General features: G+C 43.7%; 2 protein-coding genes across 4 annotated transcripts in view; both read right to left on the reverse strand.

The window, feature by feature from the left end:
• NACA (nascent polypeptide associated complex subunit alpha) overlaps nucleotides 1-25,323 on the reverse strand; it is a 94,196-nt gene that overhangs the window by 51,136 nt on the left and 17,737 nt on the right. The window lies entirely within an intron of this gene.
• Nucleotides 12,162-24,361, reverse strand: LOC134490582 (retinol dehydrogenase 16-like). Its single transcript, XM_063293723.1, has 4 exons — nucleotides 24,042-24,361; nucleotides 15,897-16,155; nucleotides 13,245-13,402; nucleotides 12,162-12,516 (listed from the first exon to the last, which is right to left on the reverse strand). The coding sequence occupies exons 1-4, from the start codon at nucleotides 24,352-24,354 to the stop codon at nucleotides 12,299-12,301; spliced, it is 948 nt and encodes a 315-aa protein (XP_063149793.1). The 5' UTR covers nucleotides 24,355-24,361; the 3' UTR covers nucleotides 12,162-12,298.

A 25,323-nucleotide genomic window follows, 5' to 3' on the forward strand; every position in this document is an offset into this window, starting at 1 on the left:
ACCACACCTAAACTAGTTACCCTACTTAACCCTGGCAACAGATTTCTAAGGTTCATAAGGCTCAGAGATAACAACTTATACAAGACTTCATACACCCTCATGATAATATGGAATTAAATATAGAGAAACCAGCTATCTCTAGCCCAAGTTCATAGATAAACTAAGTTCCCACATTGCATTAAGCCCAAATGTAGTTTGTTTGGCTTTTTCCTTATACTATGGGATATGTGTGTGTTTGGTGATCAGCTGAGCAGTGGGGGGTGTTTGTGTTAGACTGCTTTCGCTCCCACTCTGCCTGTGCTGCACAGGGATACGGGGAGTATGGGCTTAGCTATGGGTCAAAAGTCACTCCTGTTTAGGCAAAGCCGGGAAGAAGTTTTGACACACGGCTAAAGCTATCGATCTAGCCAACCGTCAGAACTATTACCCACAGAGAGGACTTAGCCAATAGGTTTGCTTAATATACGCTGCACACCCAAAATCAATATGCCACCATTCAGTGGCAAGCCAGACCAGAGAAGCAAGGGATATGCAATTTATTCAAATTTGAGATTTGAAAGCAGCAAATTTTGACTTGAAACTTCAGATGCATTTTGATGAAAGATTTAACCATAGACTATAATGGAAAGTATCAAAATCCCAGCACTTGCTTCATTTTTTGGCAGAATAAGATGAAAATAGTAGGGATAGTGGTCCTTAAGAGGTTATCCAATTAAATGCTGCCATCTTGCAGGATTGAAGAAACATGCCTTCTCTGTTGCAGCCCCCCACTCTCTGGAACCACTCCCTCCCCCCAAGATTTGGACAGCACCCTCTCTCCTGGGATTCTGGAAAGTCCTTAAGACCTGGATCTGTTCCCGGGCCTGGGGTTAATGTGGGTGTAATTTATTGGTTGAGCCCCTGTTGTATGGTTTTTTGGTACTATTTTTTGTTTTAGTTGTTAGTTTTGTTTTTTGTTTTTGTTTTAGACTCTGGGCTACCTGTTTTTGTGAGTTTAAAATGTTTTTAATTATTTTTGGATTTTTAAGGGATTTTGTAAGCTGCCCAGAGTCTGCTGGAGTGGGCAGCCATATTAAATTAAATACATTAAATTAAATATTAACTCCGGCAATTTTTCTAGATACGTGTAAGGTTGGAGAACCCAGAAGCAATAGCTAATTGCGACTGGGTGCTCCAACATTACACATCAAGGGGAATGAAAGAGAGAGGAGAAACAATGGAGGGGCGAGGGATGAGAAGAGAGCAGCTAGCAACAACCCCAGTCACAACTGAGAGACTGCGAAGCCACCATCACGCAAGCTGTCAACGCAGAGGAAGGGGTGGGACAAAGAAAAGGCAGGAGGCTTAAGAAGGGAGGTGGGAGGAAGTGGGGCCAGTCGTGGCTTTGACAGACTGAGAGAAAGACCTAATAAAGAACTTCACATATCCATTGTGCTTGTGCTGCCAATATGGAGACCTTACTGGAGGGAACGGAATGCCCCAACAATGACATGGGGTAACGACATGGGGAGGTAACAACATGGGGAGACATCACAGACAACCCGGAAGGCCGGCCATCACAACTGTGGGGAGAATGGGGGAGGCTAGCTGACAGAATTACAGCAGCCTACCCAGAGCAACCCCTGAGGCAACTAGAAGCCTCTCACATGCCGCTGAGTGAAGCGTGGATCCCAAGCAACCTGCAGACCCCGGAAACACCATGGCGGGCGAGTGGAGAGGGGGAAAAGGCAGAAAACCCCAGCCCTAGAATGAGAGATTCACCCACAAGATTGGAGAGCAGAGTGGCAAGGCTGGAACGGGACATGTCTGTCCTATGCGAGGCAGTAGAATGCCTGCTCTGGAGGTTTGACCCTGGAACTGGGAACCAAGCAGCAAGGAAGGAAAAACAGCGTGAGTGGCTACTGCAGGCATGACAGGGGGGTAAGTGATGGGGGAAAGGGTGGCAGTAGACCCCTGGAAGCAATGGATCCCGAGCCCTGAACAGCAGAGCATGCGAGACGGGAGGGCCCCAAGCCTCAGAGAGAGCACTTGAGCGAGCGGAATGCAGGAGAGGGCAGAACTACCCAAAGGTGGCAGATCTAAATCAGGGAACAGAGCTGACATGAACAGCGCTGCAGCAATAGGGAGAGGGGTGTGACCCAGCCAGGCATTTAGGGAAGAGGCACTTAGAAGAGGAGGACTACCCACCTGGGGGGAGACTACATGGGGTTCTGAGGAAGCAACAGACCTGACCCTAAGAGAGGTGTGTAGAGCGCGTGCAGAGAGAGAGCTGGCTGAAGTCAGAACACCCGACAATCGAAATGAGACAGCAGTGGCCATTGCTGCATTACAAGGGAGATGGGCACCCTCTACAGAGGAAAACGAAATAAGCCCCAACACAGCAAAGAGGCGCACAGGCTGGGAAGGTGTCACACAGATCACCTGGCAGTTAGAACCACCAGTCACTATGGGGCTGAGTAGCCCAAGAATGAGGGAGGAGTTTTTTGGGGACAGAGGCCTCAGTGTCAAATTCACTGGAGACCCCAAGCAACTTGCATGTTTCCTAACACATGTCAGGGGGTTTATGAGTGAATTTGAAGGAACATTCCGATCAGAGGACGCCAAAGTGCACTATGTATCGGGGCGCCTCAGGGCAGAAACAGCTGAATGGCTTGAGGGACTACATGAGGCAGCAGTCCCTGAACTCCAAAACTTCCAGGACTTCATGAAGGCACTAAAAGAATGCTTCGAGGACTCGCTGGCAACAATGAGAGCCAGAGCCAGCATGCAAACCATAAGGCAAGGGAGCAAGTCGGTATCTGACTATGCTATAGAGTTTAAAACCCTAGCTGGAAGGCTAACTGAGTGGCCTGAATCCTTAAAGATTGAATATTTCAAGGGAGGCTTGCGCCCTGAAATCCTAGAGTGGTCTCTAGTGCGAGGAAACCCTAAGTCGCTAAGGGACTGGATATGCCTAGCGGGAGAGGTAGAGGAAGTACGGGCCCAAGTGAGGCACCAACAATGATCATACACCACGGGACGGCATCACACTATGACAAAGGACCCCAACGGACAATGGACAGCGGATCGGCCATGGGTCAAAGAAAGAGAACGAAGAGTACATAGAAGATTGTGCTTTCAATGTGGGAAAGAGGGACACCGAGCAGCCACCTGTCCAGGCTCCACAAAGCAGAGGCAATCCAAGACCAATACGAGCAACCCAAAGGCCCCGGCTAAAAAACTCAAAGTACCGGCAGCGGCTGCCTCAGAGAAGAGTCATCACAAGTCATATGAGGACTTGGAGGCATCTACCGAAGATGAACTCCCCCTGCCAGGAAACAATGTGAGCCTGCTCTGAACAGCGCTGAAGGGCAGGCATGGAAGGATGGGTGCAAGGATCCCATGGTAAGTGGGAAGTACCCAGTAGTGACGGTGTGCACACAATTGAAAACACTAAGTGGTGGGGGCCCCATTCCAATAGCTGGATCACTAGACTCAGGGTGCACGTGCAACTTACTACACCCCGCCATAGTGGCCAGGCTGAAGCTATGGGTGGATAAACTAGACGACCCCATCATCTTCACCCAGCTTGATGGGGGGAGGGATATGAAAGGGGGCCCTGTCAAATACTATACCGAGCCAGTACTTATGCAGGTGGGGAAGCATAAGGAAGTCCTGAGATTCCTTGTAACCCCAATCGCCCACCACCCCATGGTCCTCGGGCTCGCCTGGCTCTGAGAACACAATCTCCAAGTAGATTGGAGGTCAGGCCAAATCTATTTCCCCAATGGGGGCCACAACCAATTATCCATAGTGCCACTGAACACACAATCTGAACTCACAGGAGCACACGAGGAATTGGCAAAAAGGGAAACCATGAAAGAGGAACCCCGCATTCCCAGACAATACAGACACCTGAAAGATGTCTTCGGTGAAACTGAGTCGGACCAGCTACCCCCCCAATGGAAGTCAGATTGTGCCATAGAATGTATCCCAGGGGCGGAGCTCCCCAAGGCAAAACTATGACTAGAGAACTCGAAGTTCTTCAGGAGTTCATCAATAAAAACTTACAACGGGGCTTCATCTGCCCTGCTACTTCATCTATGGCCGCACCCATACTATTCAGAACTAAAAAGGACGGGTCCTTATGGCTCTGCATGGACTATAGGGGCTTAAACACAGTCTGTACTTCAAACAGATACCCTCTCCCCCTAATGAGGGACATGCTGACCCATCTCTCGAAGGGCAAGATTTTCACCAAACTTGACCTACGGGAGGCATATTACAGGGTGCGTATAAGAGAGGGGGACAAGTGGAAGACCGCCTTCAACTGCCAGCTAGGGTCATTCAAATATCTGGTGATGCCATTTGGACTGCAGGGGGTGCCGGGCACCGGGGCATCCTCGTGTATCTAGACAATATCCTCTTCTATTCTGAAACAATGAAGGACCATGTGGTGCTTGTTAAAGAAGTCCTAATGCGACTGCTGAACAATCACTTGTATGTCAAGCTCTTGAAATGCAAATTTCATAAGATGCAGTTGGGATACAGAATCTCCAGTGACGGGGTTGGATGGACCCGGCTAAAGTCAGAGACATTATTGCCTGGGAACCCCCTCGAACCAGAAGACAACCGCAGACCTTCTTAGGATTCGCTAACCTCTATAGACACTTCATCCCACATTTTGCGTGGGTGGCTTTGCCGCTCACCAATTTACTGAAGACGAAGGAGGGAGGGAATTTGAAGGCAGCAAAAAGGCCTGGAGCTCTGATCCAATGGACTGCTGAGTGCCAGAATGCATTCGACCATCTAAAAGTGTTGTTCATGTCCGAACCGATTCTGCATCATCCCGACCCTGCATGCCCCCTAATAGTCCAGGCGGATGCTTCGGATGTAGCAATTGGTGCCATCTTGCTACAGAAGGATGATGCTGGTGAATTGAAACCATGTGCTTACCTCTCACGAAAATTTTCAGACACTGAATGATGCTGGCACATTTGAGAGAAGGAAGCATTTGCAGTTCGATGGGCACTGGTTACCTGGTGACACCTGCTAGAAGGGGGTCCTCACCTGTTCAAGGTTTGGACAGACCACAAGAACCTAAAGGCTCTGAAATCCCCACAGAAACTTAACCCCATGCAGGTATGTTGGGCACAATTTTTCTGACGTTTTAACTTCACGCTGAAATACTTACTGGGAGGCAGGAACTTCTTGGCGGATGCCCTGTCTCGCCTAACTCAGCACAACAGCCTACGGGAAGAGGTAGTAATCATCCTACCTACCCAATTTGGGCTGATGGCTATGACGTGGAGTCAAACAGCAGCAACAAAAGTGGACAAGAACTTGAAAGCCAAGCTCCAGTTCATCTCTCAACAAGATACCTGGTTGAGGTCCAACAAAACTTTCCTTGTTGGAAGAATGGGACTGTGGTGAAAGGGGGAGAAATTGTACATCCCAGAGACCCTGCAAAAGAACATTCTAGAGCGTTGCCATGATGCCAAAGTGGCGGGACATTTCGGGTTTGTGAAAACCCTCCATCTAGTAAGAAGACAATTTTGGTGGCTGACCTTGAGAAAAGACGTGGAGGAGTACACAGCATCTTGCACTATCTGTGCCACAGCGAAATGCATCAGAAGCAAACCTAGGGGCGTCTTACAAAATGTAGTGAGTCCAAACCGTCCATGGAAACAAATTGCCATGGACTTCATCACTGAACTCTCAGAGAGCAAGAGGAAAACAGTCATATGGGTAGTCACCGACTTTTTCTCAAAACAGACTCATTTCATCCCACGTGCCGGACTTCCCACAGCCAGTCAACTGGCCAAAGTGTTCATTCATCACATCTATTGCCTTCACGGAGCCCCTGAATGTATAATAAGTGATCGAGGAACTCAATTCACTTCCAGATTCTGGAAGCAATTTCTCAAGTTGATCAGTGTCGACCAAGGGCTAAGCTCTGCCCACCAGCCAGAAACTGACGGGGCAAGTGAACGGAGGAATCAGGTCCTCGAGCAATACTTGCAGTGTTACATCAGCCACCAACAAGACAATTGGGTTGATTTACTCCTGTTCGCCAAGGTAGCATACAACAATGCGGTACATGTGAGCACAGGATTTACTCCCTTTCAGGTTGCTAACGGGCAAGACTTCGTGGCTATCTTGGAACTCCCATGAACTCACACCAAAATACTCTCTTTGGATGACTGGATTGCACAACTACGTGACAGCTGGCCAGCGATTGTTAAGGCCCTGGATGACGCCAAGGCCGATTACAAAAAGTATGCTGATCGGAAGAGGTCCATTCAGTGGCCCTTAAAAGTGGGAGACATGGTTTATCTCTCTACTAAATATTTGAAATCCAATCACCCATCAAAGAAACTTGGCCCAAAGTATGTCAGCCCCTTTCCAATCACACGACTTATAAATGATGTCACTGTACAACTTCAGCTTCCAAAAACATTACGCAATATTCACCTGGTCTCCCATTGCTGTCTACTTAAGCCAGCACAAACTTCAGCATGATGGCACCCCAAACCACCTCCACCCACCCCCACTCTAATTGAGGGTGAACAACACTTCGAAATCCAGGAAATCTTAGACTCCAGACTAAGATGGGGGAAATTACAATACTTAGTACACTGGAAACACCTACCAGCGGCTGAGTGGGTGGTGAGCCACCATGTCCACATGCCCCAACTGGCCAGGGCATTCCATAAACAATATCCCACTAAGCCTAATGTAGGATACACTGGTTGCCTTCTCATATTTATCTCCTAATTGGTTTTTTTTCTTCTAGGTACCTCCCGGTCCAGGGGATGGAACGGGGGGGAGGCCATCTTTCCAAAGGAGGGCGGCATGTAAGGTTGGAGAACCCAGAAGCAATAGCTAATTGCAACTGGGTGCTCCAACCTTACATATCAAGGGGAATGAAAGAGAGAGCAGAAACAATGGAGGGGCGAGGGATGAGAAGAGAGCAGCTAGCAACAACCCCAGTCACAACTGAGAGACTGCGAAGCCACCATCATGCAAGCTGTCAATGCAGAGGAAGGGGTGGGACAAAGAAAAGGCAGGAGGCTTAAGAAGGGAGGCGGGAGGAAGTGGGGGCAGTCGTGGCTTTGACAGACTGAGAGAAAGACCTAATAAAGAACTTTGTGTATCCATTGTGCTTGTGCTGTGAGTTTCTAAAATTAGGCCTTAAAATCAAAATCCTCACAATATGTTCAAGAATATCATCACAATAAACATTGAAACTATTCCCCCTGTATCTGTTTTAAGGATGAGACAGTGAGAATGAGGAAAGGATTATCCAAACTGCCCTCCAAATTATCCAGCAGAGCCTATACACATTGTGCTGAACCAATGCAGAAAGCATCCATCTATCTATATACTACCAAAACTCTCTTGCTTGTCTGTTTGTAACCTTCAATTAGGAGAAATGGTGCATCATAGGGCAACAATTTTTGAATCAACATACTTCAAATGGGCTAACTTAAAGAATCCCAAAATTTGGGATCCCTTACTCATGTGGAATTGAAATTTAGAAAAGTTGCGGCTGCTTCAGTGCCGCGCATGCTGCCTTGCTACTGCAGTCAGCCGTGGTCATGTGATTGTCATTTGCAATGCTTCTCACCAGCTTCCAGCAAGTCATGGGGAAGCCAGCAGGAAGTGTGAACTCTTCTGAGGTGATGACAGCACCGTACAGCATTGTGGTAAAAAACAAAACAAAACAAAACAAAACAAAACAAAACAAAACATAAAATAAAAATAATAAAAATAATAAAAATAATAAAAATAATAAAAGTAAAATTAAAAAATATCATCAGCCTAATTATGCCACATGGAAAGAGGGAGGATGTCATGGTCAACAGATGTCACCAAACATCATTGGGAAGCAGCAAGGAGGAGGAGAGAACAAGAATTGGATGAGGCCAGGGTTGCAAGACTCCAGGATTAAACAGTCAGGATGAATAACATGAGAGAAGCAGAGACAGAGGAGGAGAGGCATGCACATCTCCAGAATGACAACAAGAGGCACAGAAGAAGAGAGGAAGAGACAAAGGAACAGAGAAATGTATGTCTCCAGATCAGAGACAAATAGCAAAAGATATGAACAAGTGGAGGATGAAAGGGCTGTGCATCTCCAGAATGACAACGAAAGCCACAGAATGAGACAAGAAGAGATAGAGGAGGAAAGGGAAGATCAAGTCAAGAATATGTCACAAACAGCAATTACTGTGAGAGCTCCTCAACATGACAATACCTGCCTTCGACGACAAGACCCCAACAGAGAAAGAGCAAGGGAAAATGCATGACTCGCACAGCGTAATGTTTCTGCTGATGTTGGCACGATGGCCAAAGTCTGCCCTCACTGTCATGCTTTCCTGTTCCCTGGAGAAACCACCAATTCCTGCTGTATGAAGGGAGAGGTCAGGATAGGCAGTGTGCAACCTCTACCTAATTAACTCCTCAATTTCTACAGCAATGATTAACCTAACAAGTTCAGGAAGAACTTCAGACAATACAACTGCCTCTTCCAAATGACATCCTTTGGTGCCAAAGAAGTCCTTCCAAGATATTCCAACATAGTCAGCTGTATGTTGCTTTAAGCTGGGGAGAAAGAAGTGAAAACATTAGAGTATTCTTAAAGGATGACAGATCAACCAGAGATGTCATCAAAAGCAAACCAAAAAAATCTATATTTCTCTTGCTATGCATCTTTCTTCTTTAATAAACTGATGTTTTCTTCTTTAATTTTTCAAACCAAACCAATAGCAATCTGCCCGTGGTCATTCTGTATCTCTGTTTAGGTAAGGAATATTTCTGAAATGATGACCCAACGAGTCACGGGTTGTTTAGTTCCAAATTAAAAACAAAACTTTTTAAAGAACTGTTTTTTAAAAAAACAACTCATTTACCTCTGACTACCTGTATTCTGATTTGACAGGCTTATTGGTATGGATCATTGGCAAAGTTAACCTCTTCTGAGGATGACATGTTGTTTGCTGTTTGTGCAACAGTTGAAAACAACCTTAGAATTATATATGGTGCCACTATTGTGATAATACACAGAAGGAGTGTCCATTACATGCAGTAATCTAACAGCAACCACAATATCCCAGATCCTCTCATGCATGAAGAAAACTCACTTGGTATAGGCAAGACAGATAAATAAACATCAAACAGGCTTTTAAAATTATTATTTTGGGAGAATGAAAAGAGCTGAAGAACTGTATACAGGCTGGATTCAGTGAATAACAGTACTACAGGTAGTCCTTGACTTACGACCACAATTGGGACTGGAACTTCTGTTGCTAAGTGAGGTGGTTGTTAAGTGAGTCACACCCAATTTTACGACCTTTTTTGCTGCAGTCATTAAGCAACTCACTGTGATCGTTAAGTGAATCACTGCAGTCATTAAGCAAATTGGGCTTCCCACATTGACTTTGCTTGTCAGAAGCCAGCTGGGAAGGTTACAAATGGCGATCATGTGACCCCGGAGTGCAAACGTCATAAGTGTCAGATCCCCCCGATCAAAGGTTTCACAGAAACCCTTATTGGAGCATCTCCCATCATTTCCTTCTCCCATGTTGCCAGATGGGAGGGGGTGTGAAGCTGGAGTGTGAAGTGGTTTATTATGGCTATAGAGCACATCAAGGACACAGGGTTGAGATATGCCAGGAATACCATCTGGAGGGGGAGTGACATAGTTTCATGGGAAAGGGGACTAAGGGAATGTAGTTTTATGTTAGGTTTGAGCAGGAAATCTTTATTCGCAGCTTGCCTTCTGTACTGTTCATTACGCTTCATTAAAACAGTTAAAGGAATCCCAGCCTCCTGACTGTGATTGTGTGAATGCCTGAATGATCAGGTGCTGACAATAAGTGTGAGCTGGTTGCCAAACACCTGAATTTTGATCATATGACTGCAGGGTTTCTGTGATGGTAATAAGTGTGAGGACTGGTCACAAGTCACTATTTTCAGCACTGTCATAACTTTGAACGGTCGCTAAACAAATGGTCGTAAGTTGAGGACTACCTGTACACTATAGGTCAGATAAACAGACTGACAGTTGAGGAAGAATAAGGATAAAAGGGTGTAGATTTGGGGAAACAGAATCACACACACACACACACACACAAGAGGAGCTGAACCTCCAAATGAATCTGCCTAAACAAACTCTAGCAGAAAACTGATACACTTAATCCTCCGATAGGCAGAATTAATGTAGGTAAAACTCACTGTCTGGTTATTCTTGTCAATATCAGAGAGCACCCTATAGCACTTATCTACCAGACAACTTTGCTGACATATAGAAGGAAAGCCTTGAAGATGAATAGCATGAAAGTCCATTAAATCTCTGAATCACCCTTGAGTCTTTTTGAAGCAATCCCAGGTCACCTGATTCAATCCAAAGATTTGAAATAATGATTTGTACAAATACAAGAGGCTAAAAGTAGGTAGAGGCTAAAAGGAATTACTGAGCAAAGCAAAGCAAAATAATAATTTTAACTGCAAAGCATAATACAGACAGGAAATATACACAGGCAAGGTAATATTCTATGATGGAAATACAAAACAGAATCTCACATAGCTCTATTCTTTTCAAAGGCAACAGCAACAATCCTCCAGTTTATCCTGATTAATGCATAACAACTGTTCCTAAAATGGCCTATGCTGAAGATCATCCCTACAAGGGGTTTCAGAATTTATCTGGCATTCTGTTGCAATTATTCATCCTTCCAATTAAGCACACTTATTGTTTATATTGTTTATATTCTCTCAGCTAGCAAAAGTTTATGTAAAACAAAACCCTTCTTGCCACAGGGAGTATGGATGACTTCAATAAAGCATTTCTAAAAAGAAGAGGTAACACTCTTGATCCAGGTTGCATCAGAAGATGAGAAAACAATTAGATAGTCCTCAATTTACGACCACAATAGGGACTGGAAAATTCATTGTTAAGCAGTGTGGTAGTTAAGTGAGGCATCACATGACCACACTCAATTTTATGACCGTTTTTGCCCTGGTTGTTAAGCAAATCACCTGTAGTCGTTAAGCAAGATATTAATCAAAGAGAATATCTGTAGCTCAGCGTTGAACTGTGGAATCCTTGGTACTCTCTGAGCCTTGTTGTTTTCTTGCAGACATTTTGTTGCCTGACTAGGCAACATCTTCAGTGCTAGAAGGAAGTGGGGTTTGCTCTCTGTTTATATACAGTAGCTTGCCCTGACAGTGTTGGGGGGGGGTTGTTCTTTCCTTAATTAGGCTGTTGTTTACTGCTTGATTGTTTGACTGAATTGGTCATTCCTTGATTAGGGTATTGTATTCTGCTTGATTGTTCATCTGTTGTTAATCCTGGTGTTAATCTTTGCTTATCTGGGTGTTGACTGCTGGCAAGGAGGTCTTTTTGTTTCCTTTTTAGCTTTTTTGTTGTCTCTTTTGAATGGTATGTAAATGTTGTTTACCTCTATGTGCCTGTTGATGGCTGACTTCAGCAGACAGCACTTTTGCTCTGTCCGCTTAACGACCCGGGAGATTGCTTAATGACTGCAACTGGGAGTGCTGGGATTGCGGTCACTGAGCGAAGCAGTCACATGGGCATCCTGCTTAACGATCACTTTGCTCAATGACCAGCATTCCAGTCCCAATTGTGGTTGTTAATCAAAGACTACCTGTAATGTGGTTTATCCCACCTCAGCCTCCCAATTAGGTCTGCGGTATTCCCAGAAAAATAAAGAAACTGAAGGGAAGGGGAAGAAAATTTTGCCAAGGTCATTCAGAGCTGTAAAATAGACTGCAGCCCAAATGGTTTGGGAGACTAATTTAGCCATTAAACTGCTGTCATGCAGCCTCTGCCTGCCCCATGCTTTCCTGCTTGATCAGTTCAAATATTTTATCTCACTACATACCCACTTGGCCTCTGGGTAAATGGGCTTGTTTTCTCAGGCTGTTCATGGCCTTGTTGATGATCATCCCATGTACTAGTCTGGCATGTTTGCAAATGTACCTCACTTCCTAGAATCACATGGGCCATTCAGGCCATCTATTCCAACAACCACTCTGTCCAGAAATCCAAATGACAGCATACGAGATAGATGGCTTCCTGGCCTCTGGTTTTACAAGGAATAAACAAACATAACTTTTTGCAAATCTTTCTGCTCCTTTACTTCAAAGATTGAAGACTTTTAAGCTCTTGAACAATCAGTTGGAAGTATGTATTATTCCTGTATTGGTGAAACGGTCTTACCAGTTTTCACTATAATTGAAATTAGTTTGTTTGCACATTTGGACAACTGTAATACTTTTTTTGTAATGGAATCTACACTGCTTGTGCAGGCTTTGGAAAAAGGCAGCCCAATATGTAATCTGTTACTGCAGCTGGCAAATAAGAGACAGGCAGGAAGAAGAGTTTTGCTTCCCAGCCAGCAGAGTAGCGAGTACGAGGATGGTGGGATGTCAAAGCATGTTCTATGCAATCGGTAACCAAGCAGAGGTTCTTGCTGCTTTTTTTCACCAAGCTACAAATAAATCTGTAATCTAAGAAAAAGGAAGCAAAGGAAAAATCAGTCAATGGATTACCTACCTATAGTAGTTTTATATTTTATATAGAAAAAACTATGAGGATTCCAACACTCTGTTCTTGAAGAAGGGCACAGTGGGGGATAGGTAGCCTTGTTTTGTGCAAACAATGAAGAGCAACAGAGAAGCTCTCCCCGGTACTCAACCCAAACAGGTAGCTGGAAATATTTATGATGCTTCAAAAGGGGAATGGCTATGGCAGTGTTTCTCAATCTCATCAACTTTAAAACATGTGGACTTCAACTCCCATGCTGGCTGGGGAAATTTTGGGAGTTGTAGTCCACACGTCTTAAAGTTGATGAGGTTGAGAAACACTGGACTATAAGATTGGTGGGGACTCTCAACCCAAGTGTCAGCCCTGTCATGAGGTAAACTGAGGTAGCTGCTTCAAGCAGGATGCATTAAGCACCATGAAAGGTAGCAAATGATTAATTATTTACTGTGTTATTTTATTTGTACTATCCCAAGATGGAGAAACATGGGATTTTCTACCTGATGTGGGAAAATAACTTGGCTAGTTTGCATCTTGACCACCAGTGAGGGGATGAAGGGCAACCCTTGCAGATTTACTTCAAGCAGCAAAATGTCTTGTGATGGTTTTGGTAACCTTTTTGGTTCCTCCCCCTGCTGCTTCTGGATAACTCATACACAGAAAAAATCCCTTCTATGGTTCTCCTTTTACTCACAGGCATCCAAATATAGTTGTCCATAACATTCTTTGACGTGCGGAGGTATTTGGTTGAACACATCCTGTAAGTGCTTTTCTGGGTCATTGAGCATATATGTGGCAAAGCCCCCAGGCTCAATGATGCTGGTTCGGATTCCAAAAGGAGAAAGCTCTCGCCTGTATTGGAACAAAAGGATTGGAGCCTTTGCACATGGAGACCCAGTGAGGTGGAGTGATTAAGGTTGCTTATTCCCTCTTACCCAGCCTACCCAATATTGGAAGTCCTGGCAAATCCAGCATGCCTCATTAGCATGTGAATTAGCATGTAAATTGAGTTGTCCCACAATGCAACTCTGAGGAAGCTGTTTGTTGCCACTCCCACTTCCTGTCTCTTTTTTTCCCTCCTTCTTCCACCCAGGGAGAAGCAAGCATGCTGCTCTGCTCACCGTTCATCAGGGCCATGTGCTCGGGCCTTGATGAAGGATTCTGCCCCTTTCTTCCACACAGCACTTGGCAGCAAATAGGGCTGAGGGTTTAGGGCAAACTAAGTATTTAGAAAGAAAAGAAGAACAAAGGAACTTCATCTTTTCCACCAAGATGGATGTAGCAGAAGCAACAATAAAGTTAGTAAGAAATTCTTTTACTTCTTAACCTAATCTAAGCATGTGATTCTTTATGCTTGGGAGGGCTGAGTGTGTAAGATCAATAATCTGTGTTTCTCTGGCATGCTCACTGAAACTATCTAAGATAATTTTCTGTGCCAGCTTCTCCACTGTGTTACAAGCTCTGCTCCATTTCAGTGGTTCTAGAAGGCCACTAAACTGGTTTCACCCAACCTACGAGCCAAGGTTGTTGTTGTGGGAAAAATAGGAGGATGAAGCAATATGTACTCTGCCTTGAGCTCTTGAATGAGCAGTAGGAAAGGAAGGAAGGAAGGAAAAAAAGGTTAAAAGTTACAAAATGGAATGGGTCCATACAAAGAGGATGCAAGAGACCAAAATGTGACAGGAAACCCCAACTGTTTAGACAAAAGATTCCCTTCAGACTTAATCAGAGACCTTGTGAGACAAAAGGTTGCTCCTTCACAGGGATTAGCAGAGCCCATCCAGGTAGACCTTCTCCCCCAGCCAAACAGATCTCCACAATCCAATCACAAAAGATCCCTCCCAAGGTGAACATTCCAGGCTAGTAGACAAAGCCACGGCCCCACAGGGAACCCGGACCACCAGAACAGAGGCACAAAGGGCGGGGAGCCTGACCACGGAGCGCCTCCTCTCTGAACTCCGGTAAACTGCACTTTCCTAGAATTCCTAGAGAGCGCCCCCTGCCAAGCAACCGGCTAAGTGCGCCTTCTCAGAAGTTCCTAGAGGGCGGGAACACTTTTGCACTAACAATGGCCAAGCTCCCCTGTATAAAGAGCTTGTGGGGAAAATACAAGCATGGCCAGCTCCGACAGCTGATTCCTTTGTACTTCATGCTATCAGACAATAAAACTTATCTCTGTTCAAGCAATTGCCTAAGAACTTTCATTCCTGGCTCTGAACAGACCTGATAAGATTTCCTTCCAATGAAAGAAAGAAAGAGGGAAGGGGAAGGGGAAGATGAGATGGAAATCCCACTTCTTTCATCTGAGAAACATGCATATAGGATTGCAAATGTCATAATTTCTACCTTCCCACAGTATACCTAATTCTGTCATCTTCACCAGCCATTCCTCCACTGTGGATATTTCAGAGTCTTTCCATCTTTGTGCATATAATAATCTCATAGCAGTTATCATATATAAAAACTATCTTCCATAACTCTTTTCTAATTGTCTATCCATTAGTCCCAACAAGAAAAAGTTATGGTTTCAATTGAATATTAATCTTTAAAATTCTTTGTATCACTGTGTGTATTTGAACCAAAATTTTCTGGCTTTTTTGTAAGTCCACCAGGCATGATAAATTGACATTTCATGTTTTCCACATTTCCACCATAGATTTCAAGTACCTTTATCCATTCTAGTTAATTTTTCTGGAGATATATACCAACAGTACATCCTTTCATAAAAATTCTCTTTTAACTTGTAACATAAGGTAAATTTCAGTCCTTTCAGCTACATATTTTCCCATTGTTCCATCAGTCCAAAGTTCTTGGCCCATTTTATCATACGCTCCTTCACATGTTCTTCTTCCATTTCAAATTTCAACAAAAGTTTTTACATTTTAGCAATTACATGTTCATAATTTGTACATAGTTCAATTTCAAATTCTGTCTTGTGATGATCAATGCGAAATGTCCTGTTATCTACCATGAATCTTTCTCTTAACTGTGCATATGCAACTGCTTGAATGTTTTGAGAGCTGCTGGCAGGCCTGCAACTAGGGTCTGTGTCACCGGGGGCAAACATGGATTCCATGCCCATTTTGGCACCCCCCCGCTCTCATTTTGGCGCCCCCCCCAGGCGCGGCGCCCGGGGCACATGCCCCACTTGCACCCCCGCCCCCCAGTTGCAGCCCTGGCTGCTGGTAGTCAGAGTGTAAGGCAGGACTGCACCAGATGGGCCAAGGGTCTATCTCAAACTTGTTCCCACTAAATGCAGGCCAGAAAGACTAAGTGCCTCAAATGTAGTGGGGGGAAAAACATTTGCTCCTAAACAAGTAAAATAGCTACTAAGTTTGCATTTTACCTCAGAGTGTCTGAGAAGGCTTCCACAGCAAACTTGGATAGGCAATACCCACCTCCGGGGACTGGCAGTCTTCCCACCACACTGGACAAGTTGACCACCCTCCCTCTGGCTCTCCTCACCAGGGGCAGCATGTGCAGCGTCACGTCAATCAGCCCAAGCAGGTTGACGTTCAGCACCTTGGCAAAGTCCTCCTTGGTCAGCCACTCATTGGGAGCAACTGGATGATTAATGCCTGCGTTGTTTACTAGCCCCCAAAGTCCTGGGAGGGAAAAAAAAGTGGTATTTAGGTAACTTTATATTATAACAATATTTATATTATAACTTTATATTCTAAAAATATTTATATTTTTCTATTTATGTTTTATTGTAAACCTCTCAGAGTCTCTTTTGGGAGATGAGATAAATTTGATTAATAAACAAACAGACAAACAAACAAACTTGTTCAAAACACGGAGTACTCAAAATAACTGTTCTCAAAACCATTAACATTCAGAATGCATTTCCCCTGGGAAATGGCCCTGAATGAATAAAATAGGTGTACATAGAAAAAACAAAAAAGCATAGAGAACTTGCATTGGTAATTTAGATTACTGGATCTAAAGATACAATACAGTATATTGGAAAAGCTTTGCATAATAATACTGAAGGCAAAAGGAAGAGGGGCCGACCAAGGGCAAGAGGGATGGATGACATTCTAGAGGTGACGGACTCATCCTTGGGGGAGCTGGGGGTGGTGACGACTGACAGGAAGCTCTGGCGTGGGCTGATCCATGAAGTCACTAAACAAATAAACAACAAACTGTTTTTACTACTGTATGTAAAAGGTGAAAGGTCCCCTGTGCAAGCACCGAGTCACGTCTGACCCTTTGGGGGGATGCCGCTTTCGCGATGTCTTCTTGGCAGACTATAGCGGGGTGGTTTGCCATTGCCTTCCCCAGTCGTCACCTTCCCCACAAGGTGGGTACTCGTTTTACCGACCTCGGAAGGATGGAAGACGGAGTCGACCTGAGTCGGCTACCTGAGAGAGAATGCAGCTTCCACTGGGATCGAACTTGGGTCATGGGGAGAGTTTCGGTTGCAATACTGCCGCCTACCACTCTGCGCCACACGAGGCTCTTTTACTACTGTATATTTTAATGAAATATTTATGGTGGCATAGGCACTTTTATTTAAATATCGAAGGATTTATTGCTTTCTTAGATAGGAAAAAAGAAGAATAACACTTTATGACAAAACTATCCAATGCAGAAAATTTACAGTGTTTTTTGTTATTCCTATTTGAATTGAATTTATGGTAGCATTACCATAATTTATGGAATTATTAAAGACTAATACTAGTGTTTAGGTGGCTAATAATTTATACAAATTACTAAGCAAAGAAATGTCAGTAACTTTTCTGGGTACAGGAGGCAGGGCTGGGGATGACAACTTGACACCAGAGTGAGTCAGGCAATAATAAACAGGCTTGTGGGGGGGTGTTAAAGGACAAAATAGGTTTCTAAAGCCCTGCAGAGGCTTTTTTTTTAATTTGTTCAATTGTGTCTGATTCTCACAGACTGCCTGGACAAGTCCCTGCAATTTTCTTGACAAGGTTTTTAGAAGTGGTTTGCCATTGCCTCCTTCTTAGGGCTGAGAGAGAGAGACTGCCTAAGGTTGGACTAGAAGTAGGTTTCTAGCCTGGTGCTTAATCACTACATCATACTAGCTCTCTAAAGCCCTGCAGAGGCTTATTGTACCTTTATTTATTTATTTATATTTATATTGCTACCCATCTCACAAAGACATGACTCTGGGCAGTGTACAAACATAGCAACAGTTAAAAGCTACATAACAATCTAAAGACAGTCAAACATAAATAATCATATAAAAAACCCAATATTGTGGGAGAACAAACATCACGTAATCTCACGCAGCCACCTTGCAGGGTCCCCATGGGATCCCCAATGCTGATGGAAAAAACCCTGTTTTATGGCCTTCCGGAAGGCTAACGGAGATGGGGCTAACCTCACCTTGGCGGGACTGATGTTCCAGGGGGCAGGGGCCATAGCAGGAAAGGCACGCTGCCTGGGTCCTGCCAGATGTTGCTCCTTTGGAGATGGGACCTGCAGCATACCCCTCCTGCCTGACTTGGTGGGACAGGTACTGTAGGAGTAACCAGGAGAGGCGGTCCCTCAAATATCCTGGCCCATGCCATGTAGGGCTTTGAAGGTCAAAAACAGCACCTTGAATTGCACCCAGAAGCAAACCAAAAAAAAAAAAAAGCCTCCTAGGGCCCTCTAAAACTGGAAAATTAACCCCAAATCTTTGTGGATTGGGCTTTTTAAAACAGCTGAAATCGGCTCTTTCCACTTCTGCAAGGCTTAAGGCACATATTTCTCCTCTTAACCCTCCCACCCACAAGTCCCCACGGAGCTAAACAGAACTCTCCAAATGTCACTGAATTTGCCCAGCTCAGTCGGATGGGGGTGGGCACTGTTAACAGGAAATGTACCAAAAGTGGTGTTAGAGGAAATGGATCTCTTTGCAAAGGAAATGGAATTCTTACAGGTGATGGAAACTCTCTCGCTTGACCTGTTGGCTGGCTTTGTACAATACGTTAGACTAGATTAGTATATTGGTCTATTAGATTAAAAATAGCATTGTTTATTTGTTTGGTTATAGTGTGTTATATGAAAAGGTTTGTTTCTTGAACCTGGTTCAGGTGGAGCACTGAGATGGACAAAGCTGAGTCAGGTCAAATTCAACCAACTCATCCATCCAGGCTGCAGGAATGTTCACCTGGTGGGCTTCCTCACCCCAAACAGGTCACTGCTTTGGTATGGATTTGCCTGGAATTCATCAGGCCACCCACAGAGCAAAAAGAAAATTGTCAGGATGACCAAGATGTTTAGAACTGAAGGAAGGATGAAAACACAAGATAGACGGTGCTGGTGGTGAACGGCGAATCTGATGTTCTAAGGATCAACACACCATTGGAACCTGGAATGTCAGATCTATGAGCCAGAGCAAATTGGATGTGCTTATTGGTGAGATGTCAAGATTAAAGATAGACATTTTGGGCGTCAGATAAACTGAAATGGACTGGAATGGGCCACTTCACATCAAATGACAACCAGATCTACTACTGTGGACAAGAGGACCACAGAAGAAATGGAGTAGCCTTCATAATTAATAGTAAAGTGACTAAAGCAGTGCTTGGATACAACCCAAAAAACGAAAGAATGATCTCAATTCGAATTCAGGACAAGCCATCTAACATCACAGTGATCCAAATATATGCCCCAACCACAGATGCTGAAGAAGCTGAAGTAGAGCAGTTCTATGAGGATCTGCAGCACCTACTGGACAACATGCCTAAAAGAGATGTTATTTTCATCACAGGAGACTGGAATGCTAAGGTGGGCAGTCAAATGACACCTGGAATTACAGGTAAGTATGGCCTGGGAGAACAAAACGAAGCAGGACATAGGCTGATAGAATTTTGCCAAGACAACTCACTCTGCATAACAAACACTCTCTTCCAACAACCTAAGAGACGGCTTTATACATGGACTTCACCAGATGGACGACACCGAAATCAGATTGATTACATCCTTTGCAGCCAAAGGTGGCGGACATCTGTACAGTCGGTAAAAACAAGGCCTGGAGCTGACTGTAGTTCAGATCACGAACTTCTTCTTGCACAATTTAGGATCAGACTAAAGAGATTAGGGAAGACCCACAGATCAGCTAGATATGAGCTCACTAATATTCCTAAGGAATATGCAGTGGAGGTGAAGAATAGATTTAAGGGACTGGACTTAGTAGATAGGGTCCCGGAAGAACTATGGACAGAAGTTGGCAGCATTGTTCAGGAGGCGGCAACAAAATACATCCCAAAGAAAGAGAAAACCAAGAAGGCAAAGTGGTTGTCTGCTGAGACACTAGAAGTAGCCCAAGAAAGAAGGAAAGCAAAAGGCAACAGTGATAGGGGGAGATATGCCCAATTAAATGCAAAATTCCAGAGGTTAGCCAGAAGAGATAAGGAATTATTTTTAAACAAGCAATGCGCGGAAGTGGAAGAAGACAATAGAATAGGAAGGACAAGAGACCTCTTCCAGAAAATTAGAAACATCGGAGGTAAATTCCAGGCAAAAATGGGTATGATCAAAAAGAAAGATGGCAAGGACCTAACAGAAGAAGAAGAGATCAAGAAAAGGTGGCAAGAATATACGGAAGACCTGTATAGGAAGGATAACAATATCGGGGATAGCTTTGACGGTGTGGTCAGTGAGCTAGAGCCAGACATCCTGAAGAGTGAGGTTGAATGGGCCTTAAGAAGCATTGCTAATAACAAGGCAGCAGGAGACGACAGCATCCCAGCTGAACTGTTCAAAATCTTGCAAGATGATGCTGTCAAGGTAATGCATGCTATATGCCAGCAAATTTGGAAAACACAAGAATGGCCATCAGATTGGAAAAAATCAACTTATATCCCCATACCAAAAAAAGGAAACACTAAAGAATGTTCAAACTATCGAACAGTGGCACTCATTTCACATGCCAGTAAGGTAATGTTCAAGATTCTGCAAGGTAGACTTCAGCAACTCATGGAGCGAGAATTGCCAGATGTACAAGCTGGGTTTAGAAAAGGCAGAGGAAGTAGAGACCAAATTGCCAATATCCGCTGGATAATGGAAAAAGCCAGGGAGTTTCAGAAAAACATCTATTTCTGTTTTATTGACTATTCTAAAGCCTTTGACTGTGTGGACCATAACAAATTGTGGCAAGTTCTTAGCGGTATGGGGATACCAAGTCATCTTGTATGCCTCCTGAAGAATCTGTATAACGACCAAGTAGCAACAGTAAGAACAGACCACGGAACAACGGACTGGTTTAAGATTGGGAAAGGAGTACGGCAGGGCTGTATACTCTCACCCTACCTATTCAACTTGTACGCAGAACACATCATGCGACAAGCTGGGCTTGAGGAATCCAAGGCTGGAGTTAAAATCTCTGGAAGAAACATTAACAATCTCAGATATGCAGATGACACCACTTTGATGGCTGAAAGTGAAGAGGAACTGAGGAGCCTTATGATGAAGGTGAAAGAAGAAAGTGCAAAAGTTGGTTTGCAGCTAAACCTCAAAAAAACCAAGATTATGGCAACCAGCTTGATTGATAACTGGCAAATAGAGGGAGAAAATGTAGAAGCAGTGAAAGACTTTGTATTCCTAGGTGCAAAGATTACTGCAGATGCTGACTGCAGTCAGGAAATCAGAAGACGCTTAATCCTTGGGAGAAGAGCAATGACAAATCTCAATAAAATCATTAAGAGCAGAGACATCACACTGACAACAAAGGCCCGCATAGTTAAAGCAATGGTGTTCCCTGTAGTAACATATGGCTGCGAGAGCTGGACCATAAGGAAGGCTGAGCGAAGGAAGATCGATGCTTTTGAACTGGGGTGTTGGAGGAAAATTCTGAGAGTGCCTTGGACTGCAAGAAGATCAAACCAGTCCATCCTCCAGGAAATAAAGCCAGACTGCTCACTTGAGGGAATGATATTAAAGGCCAAACTGAAATACTTTGGCCACATAATGAGAAGACAGGACACCCTGGAGAAGATGCTGATGCTAGGGAGAGTGGAAGGCAAAAGGAAGAGGGGCCAACCAAGGGCAAGATGAATGGATGATATTCTAGAGGTGACGGACTCGTTCCTGGGGGAGCTGGGGGTGTTGACGACCGACAGGAAGCTCTGGCGTGGGCTGGTCCATGAAGTCACGAAGAGTTGGAAGCAACTAGACGAATAAACAACAAATCCTCTCTTATTCTCACTTGTCAAGCCCTCTTTTCATCCCTTCTTGGCACATAATCAGTCAATCTGCCCAAGATTACACCAGCAGAGGCATCTCAGTATCTCCTCTCCCCTTGTCATCTCCCAGAAACATACACCAGCATGCTGTATGCAAGGCCAGTGGCAGAGTCCAAATTTATATATGCCAGCTTTAACTAGCATATATAAAAAGACAAGATGTAAATTGCAAGCGCAGAGTGCTGGACCCATTCTATGGGACAGCTTCATAAATCTGGCAGTAACAACTGGGAACAGCTTAAACAGCTTAAACAGTCTCAAAGAACAGAGCATCAGTAAGGCCATCACCCAGTAGAAGCATTTATTCAACCCTTTCTCCTGAAATCAAGGTACTCAGATTTACCCAAATATCTCCCAAAGTTATTCCTTCCAGTCTCTAATTTCAGCAGAGATTTTTTAGACATAATCACTAGTATTTTCTCCCATCTACATATCACTGTAGGTGGTGGTATTATCCACCCAACAGCCTTTGAAGGGGCTGTAACCCGCAACTTCTCCTATAGTCATGAACCCCCATGACTTTCCTACTCACTTCAGGTCACAGCTTTGTAGCTGAGGTTAATTGGCTCTGCTTTTCTCTTCCCCATCCCTGAATAATGAACGAAAAGATGTAAGAGAATCCAACAGATCTTAATTCTTCAGTGCTGAAGATTTGCAAGCCATCAGTTCAGTAAGAAGGAATAGCCCTCTGGGTCAAAATCTGATTTCTCCTAAAGTGGGCACAATAATCATTTCACCTCTATAGCTTTGTTTGTAATAGAGCTATTAGATAATGCATACTTCAAATTCCATGAAATGCTTCATTTGCAAATGTGTCAGATCAAGCTGTTGTAAAGAGCCAGCTGAGGTGCTTTTCTCTTCATTTCTTTTGTTAGCATTTTTTGGCTGCCAGTCGCAAATCATGCCCATTTGGCTTTAAAATCCCTCTTTTCTGTTTTCATGTGTTTTGCACACTCTGGACACCTTGCTGAGTCATTCTTAACTTAAATCCTTAAGTGGAATGTTGTCCATATCCCATAGGATACATTGAAAAATAGGAGATACAAGTGTGATCCACTTTTACAACCTGTTGTTTCTGCCCTTTTCTCTTTATGGTTTGTTTCCTGTAATCTCATGATCAGTTACACGCCATTTTAATTATCTAGCATATATTTATATTATTGTAGAGTAACTATGGGGGCACAAAAGAGATTCAACCTGCCCTCTAGGTCCTTCATTTCTAAAACTTTCCTCCAGCTCCTTCATTTCTCTGCTTCCAACACAGGGAAGTTAGAACCTTATTTTGTTGGTGCTATGAGGGGTTTCTTTTTTTATATATATATTTCATTCAGATTGGCTGTGTTCCCATGATACATTTCATCAGGTTTTGGGCAATGTTAATAGGACATGAGAACACATAAATCTAGTCAGCTGTGTGATTAGGGAAATGCTGTTTTAACCCAAAATATCTCCAAGTTTAGGGGCATAAAAAGCCCTATTTTGGTCAGTTGGGTTATAATTAGTTGCCCAGCTTCACCTAATCAATCTTCCAAGAAAATAAAAAGCTGGGTCTAGAAAGAAGTTGGGAAAAACAGTCTAGAGCATCATCTCATTGTTAGCCCATCCCTGAGGCAGTTAATGTCATGCTTTCAAATCATGCTATCCCTCTTACCCTGACATATTTTTACTTTTTCTTCCTTTTGTAACTAATATTTAATGTTGACAATTAACATATCTTCAATTCAAATGTACAATTTCAGCTTCCACATACTGTAACCAAAAAATGGTATCCTGCTACAGAAGGCTAGACATAATATTATACTACTATTGCTACACAGTAGGATGAAGCAACTGACTTGGATTGTTCTTGCCTTAAAAAATACAATTTATTCTATTAATTTTATGAACTCATCATTATATACAACAGCACAATACATTTAGAACTATAAAGAAATAATACAGGAAAGATGTAGCAATCGCACCATTAAAAATAGCTTGTCTTGCAAAGAAATGATGTACAGAAAGAAAAAGAATACACCTACTCACATTCATAAGATAATCTAAAAACTAAAATTAATTATTTTCCATTGTCTAATTGAGAGGCATATACTGGGGTACCCAACTCCAATTTAAATGATTAATAAATCAATAGTGTGCCTTAATAAATCCACTTAATTAATGAAATTAATAATACATAATGAGAAAATGTATTATTTCTCCTAGACAGGTAAACCTGATGGCCTGAAACAAGCGTTTTCAGCTCTGCAACCCACAAAATGCACTCTGGATAGTAAATAGAGAGAGTCAACCACCTTTGTTCCCCACGCATGTTTTCACCCACTCAGCGGCTGCTGCCACTCTCTCAGTGCTGGTGACATCCAACAGGGTGGTTTTTAACCGGTCAGAAGTGACTTTTTCCAGACGCTCTGCCCCTTCCGGAGTGAAGCAAGCAGCCAGCACCCGCAGACCCCGAGCATCCAGCTGCCTGGCCAGCTGGTTCCCAAAGCCAGTGTCGCAGCCGGTGATGAAGACGTATTTCTCCGTCAGGCTCTCCACCGTCTGTCTCTCCCGGTACCAGCGACGAAGGAGGTAAAGCCCCACCAGGACAGCCAGGTAGAGCCACATAGCTGTAACCTGTCAGGAAGAATGAGATAGAATGGAGGAACTAGATGTCCTTAAATCCAGGAGCAGATCATAAAATAACCTATCCTCATCCAGAGTAGAACATCAGATAATATTTCATCAAAACAGGCTTATCTCAAGATGATTTGTTATTCAGTCTTAGAAGATTGTGATATCCTTATTGCCCAATTTTTTAGCCACTGGTATTTAACTCTACTGAAGAAGACTAAGACTACATGACTAAGATTTCTTGTGAGTCTTAGAAACCAGTTTGGTAGGCTTATAAATCTGGAAGAGGCCATTTATGTCATGAAGTCTAGCCCTTTCTTCCGTGAAGGACTCCAAATTAAATCAGTTAAAAAACGAGCAACCACCAAATTTAAGCTAATGTTTAAACCTATGCTATTCATTTCTTTAAATATTAGTGTGGTAAATACTAAAGTTTTATAAATCTGTACAACATCATTTACAACTTTCCCTTACATCATTTGTCTTCATCTGCAGGTCTTGGCCAATACATTAAGTGGGTACTAGATTATCTTACCTGCTTAACTTCTTAAAAAGTTTTGTCAGGTCTCTTCCTCAGAGCCCACTAACTATGGCACAGTGATACCTCCCTAACCATTGTTAAGAAACATCTTCTCTTGACTTTGCCCTCTTTTCATCTCCAGCCCACCACAGAGGCAGCCTAAAGTTGCATTCAGGTCTTGGTTAAATGACTGTTTTTCCTGTTCTCATGACACAGCTCTTGCTTAGAAACAAACCATGATGCTTCCCTAATACTGCTGGGGATGATGGTCAGGGCTTAGGGTCTGTTCAGCTCATATTGACCCCCTTAGGCTGCTGCAGACAGGCCCTCTCCCCCTGGTAGTGCAGCACTGTCCCTGTTAACTTAGTCTGGGCTACAGGGGAGACCAGACATCTAACTTCAAATTCCTGGGTTTCAAGTTGCCAGCTCCACATCTGTCTCCT

This window comes from Candoia aspera, chromosome 2 (genome assembly GCF_035149785.1).
Source record: "Candoia aspera isolate rCanAsp1 chromosome 2, rCanAsp1.hap2, whole genome shotgun sequence".
NCBI lineage: Eukaryota > Metazoa > Chordata > Lepidosauria > Squamata > Boidae > Candoia > Candoia aspera.

Bases quoted from the DNA above. Each gene is read 5' to 3' on its own strand.
- LOC134490582 (XM_063293723.1), bottom strand. From the start codon at position 24,354: ATGTGGCTCTACCTGGCTGTCCTGGTGGGGCTTTACCTCCTTCGTCGC. The intron at 13,403-15,896 runs GTAAAATGCAAA...GTTCCAATACAG, and splicing joins GCCTTCTCAGACACTCTGAG to GCGAGAGCTTTCTCCTTTTG. The intron at 12,517-13,244 runs GTGAGTAAAAGG...CCTTTTTCTTAG, and splicing joins ACAACTATATTTGGATGCCT to ATTACAGATTTATTTGTAGC.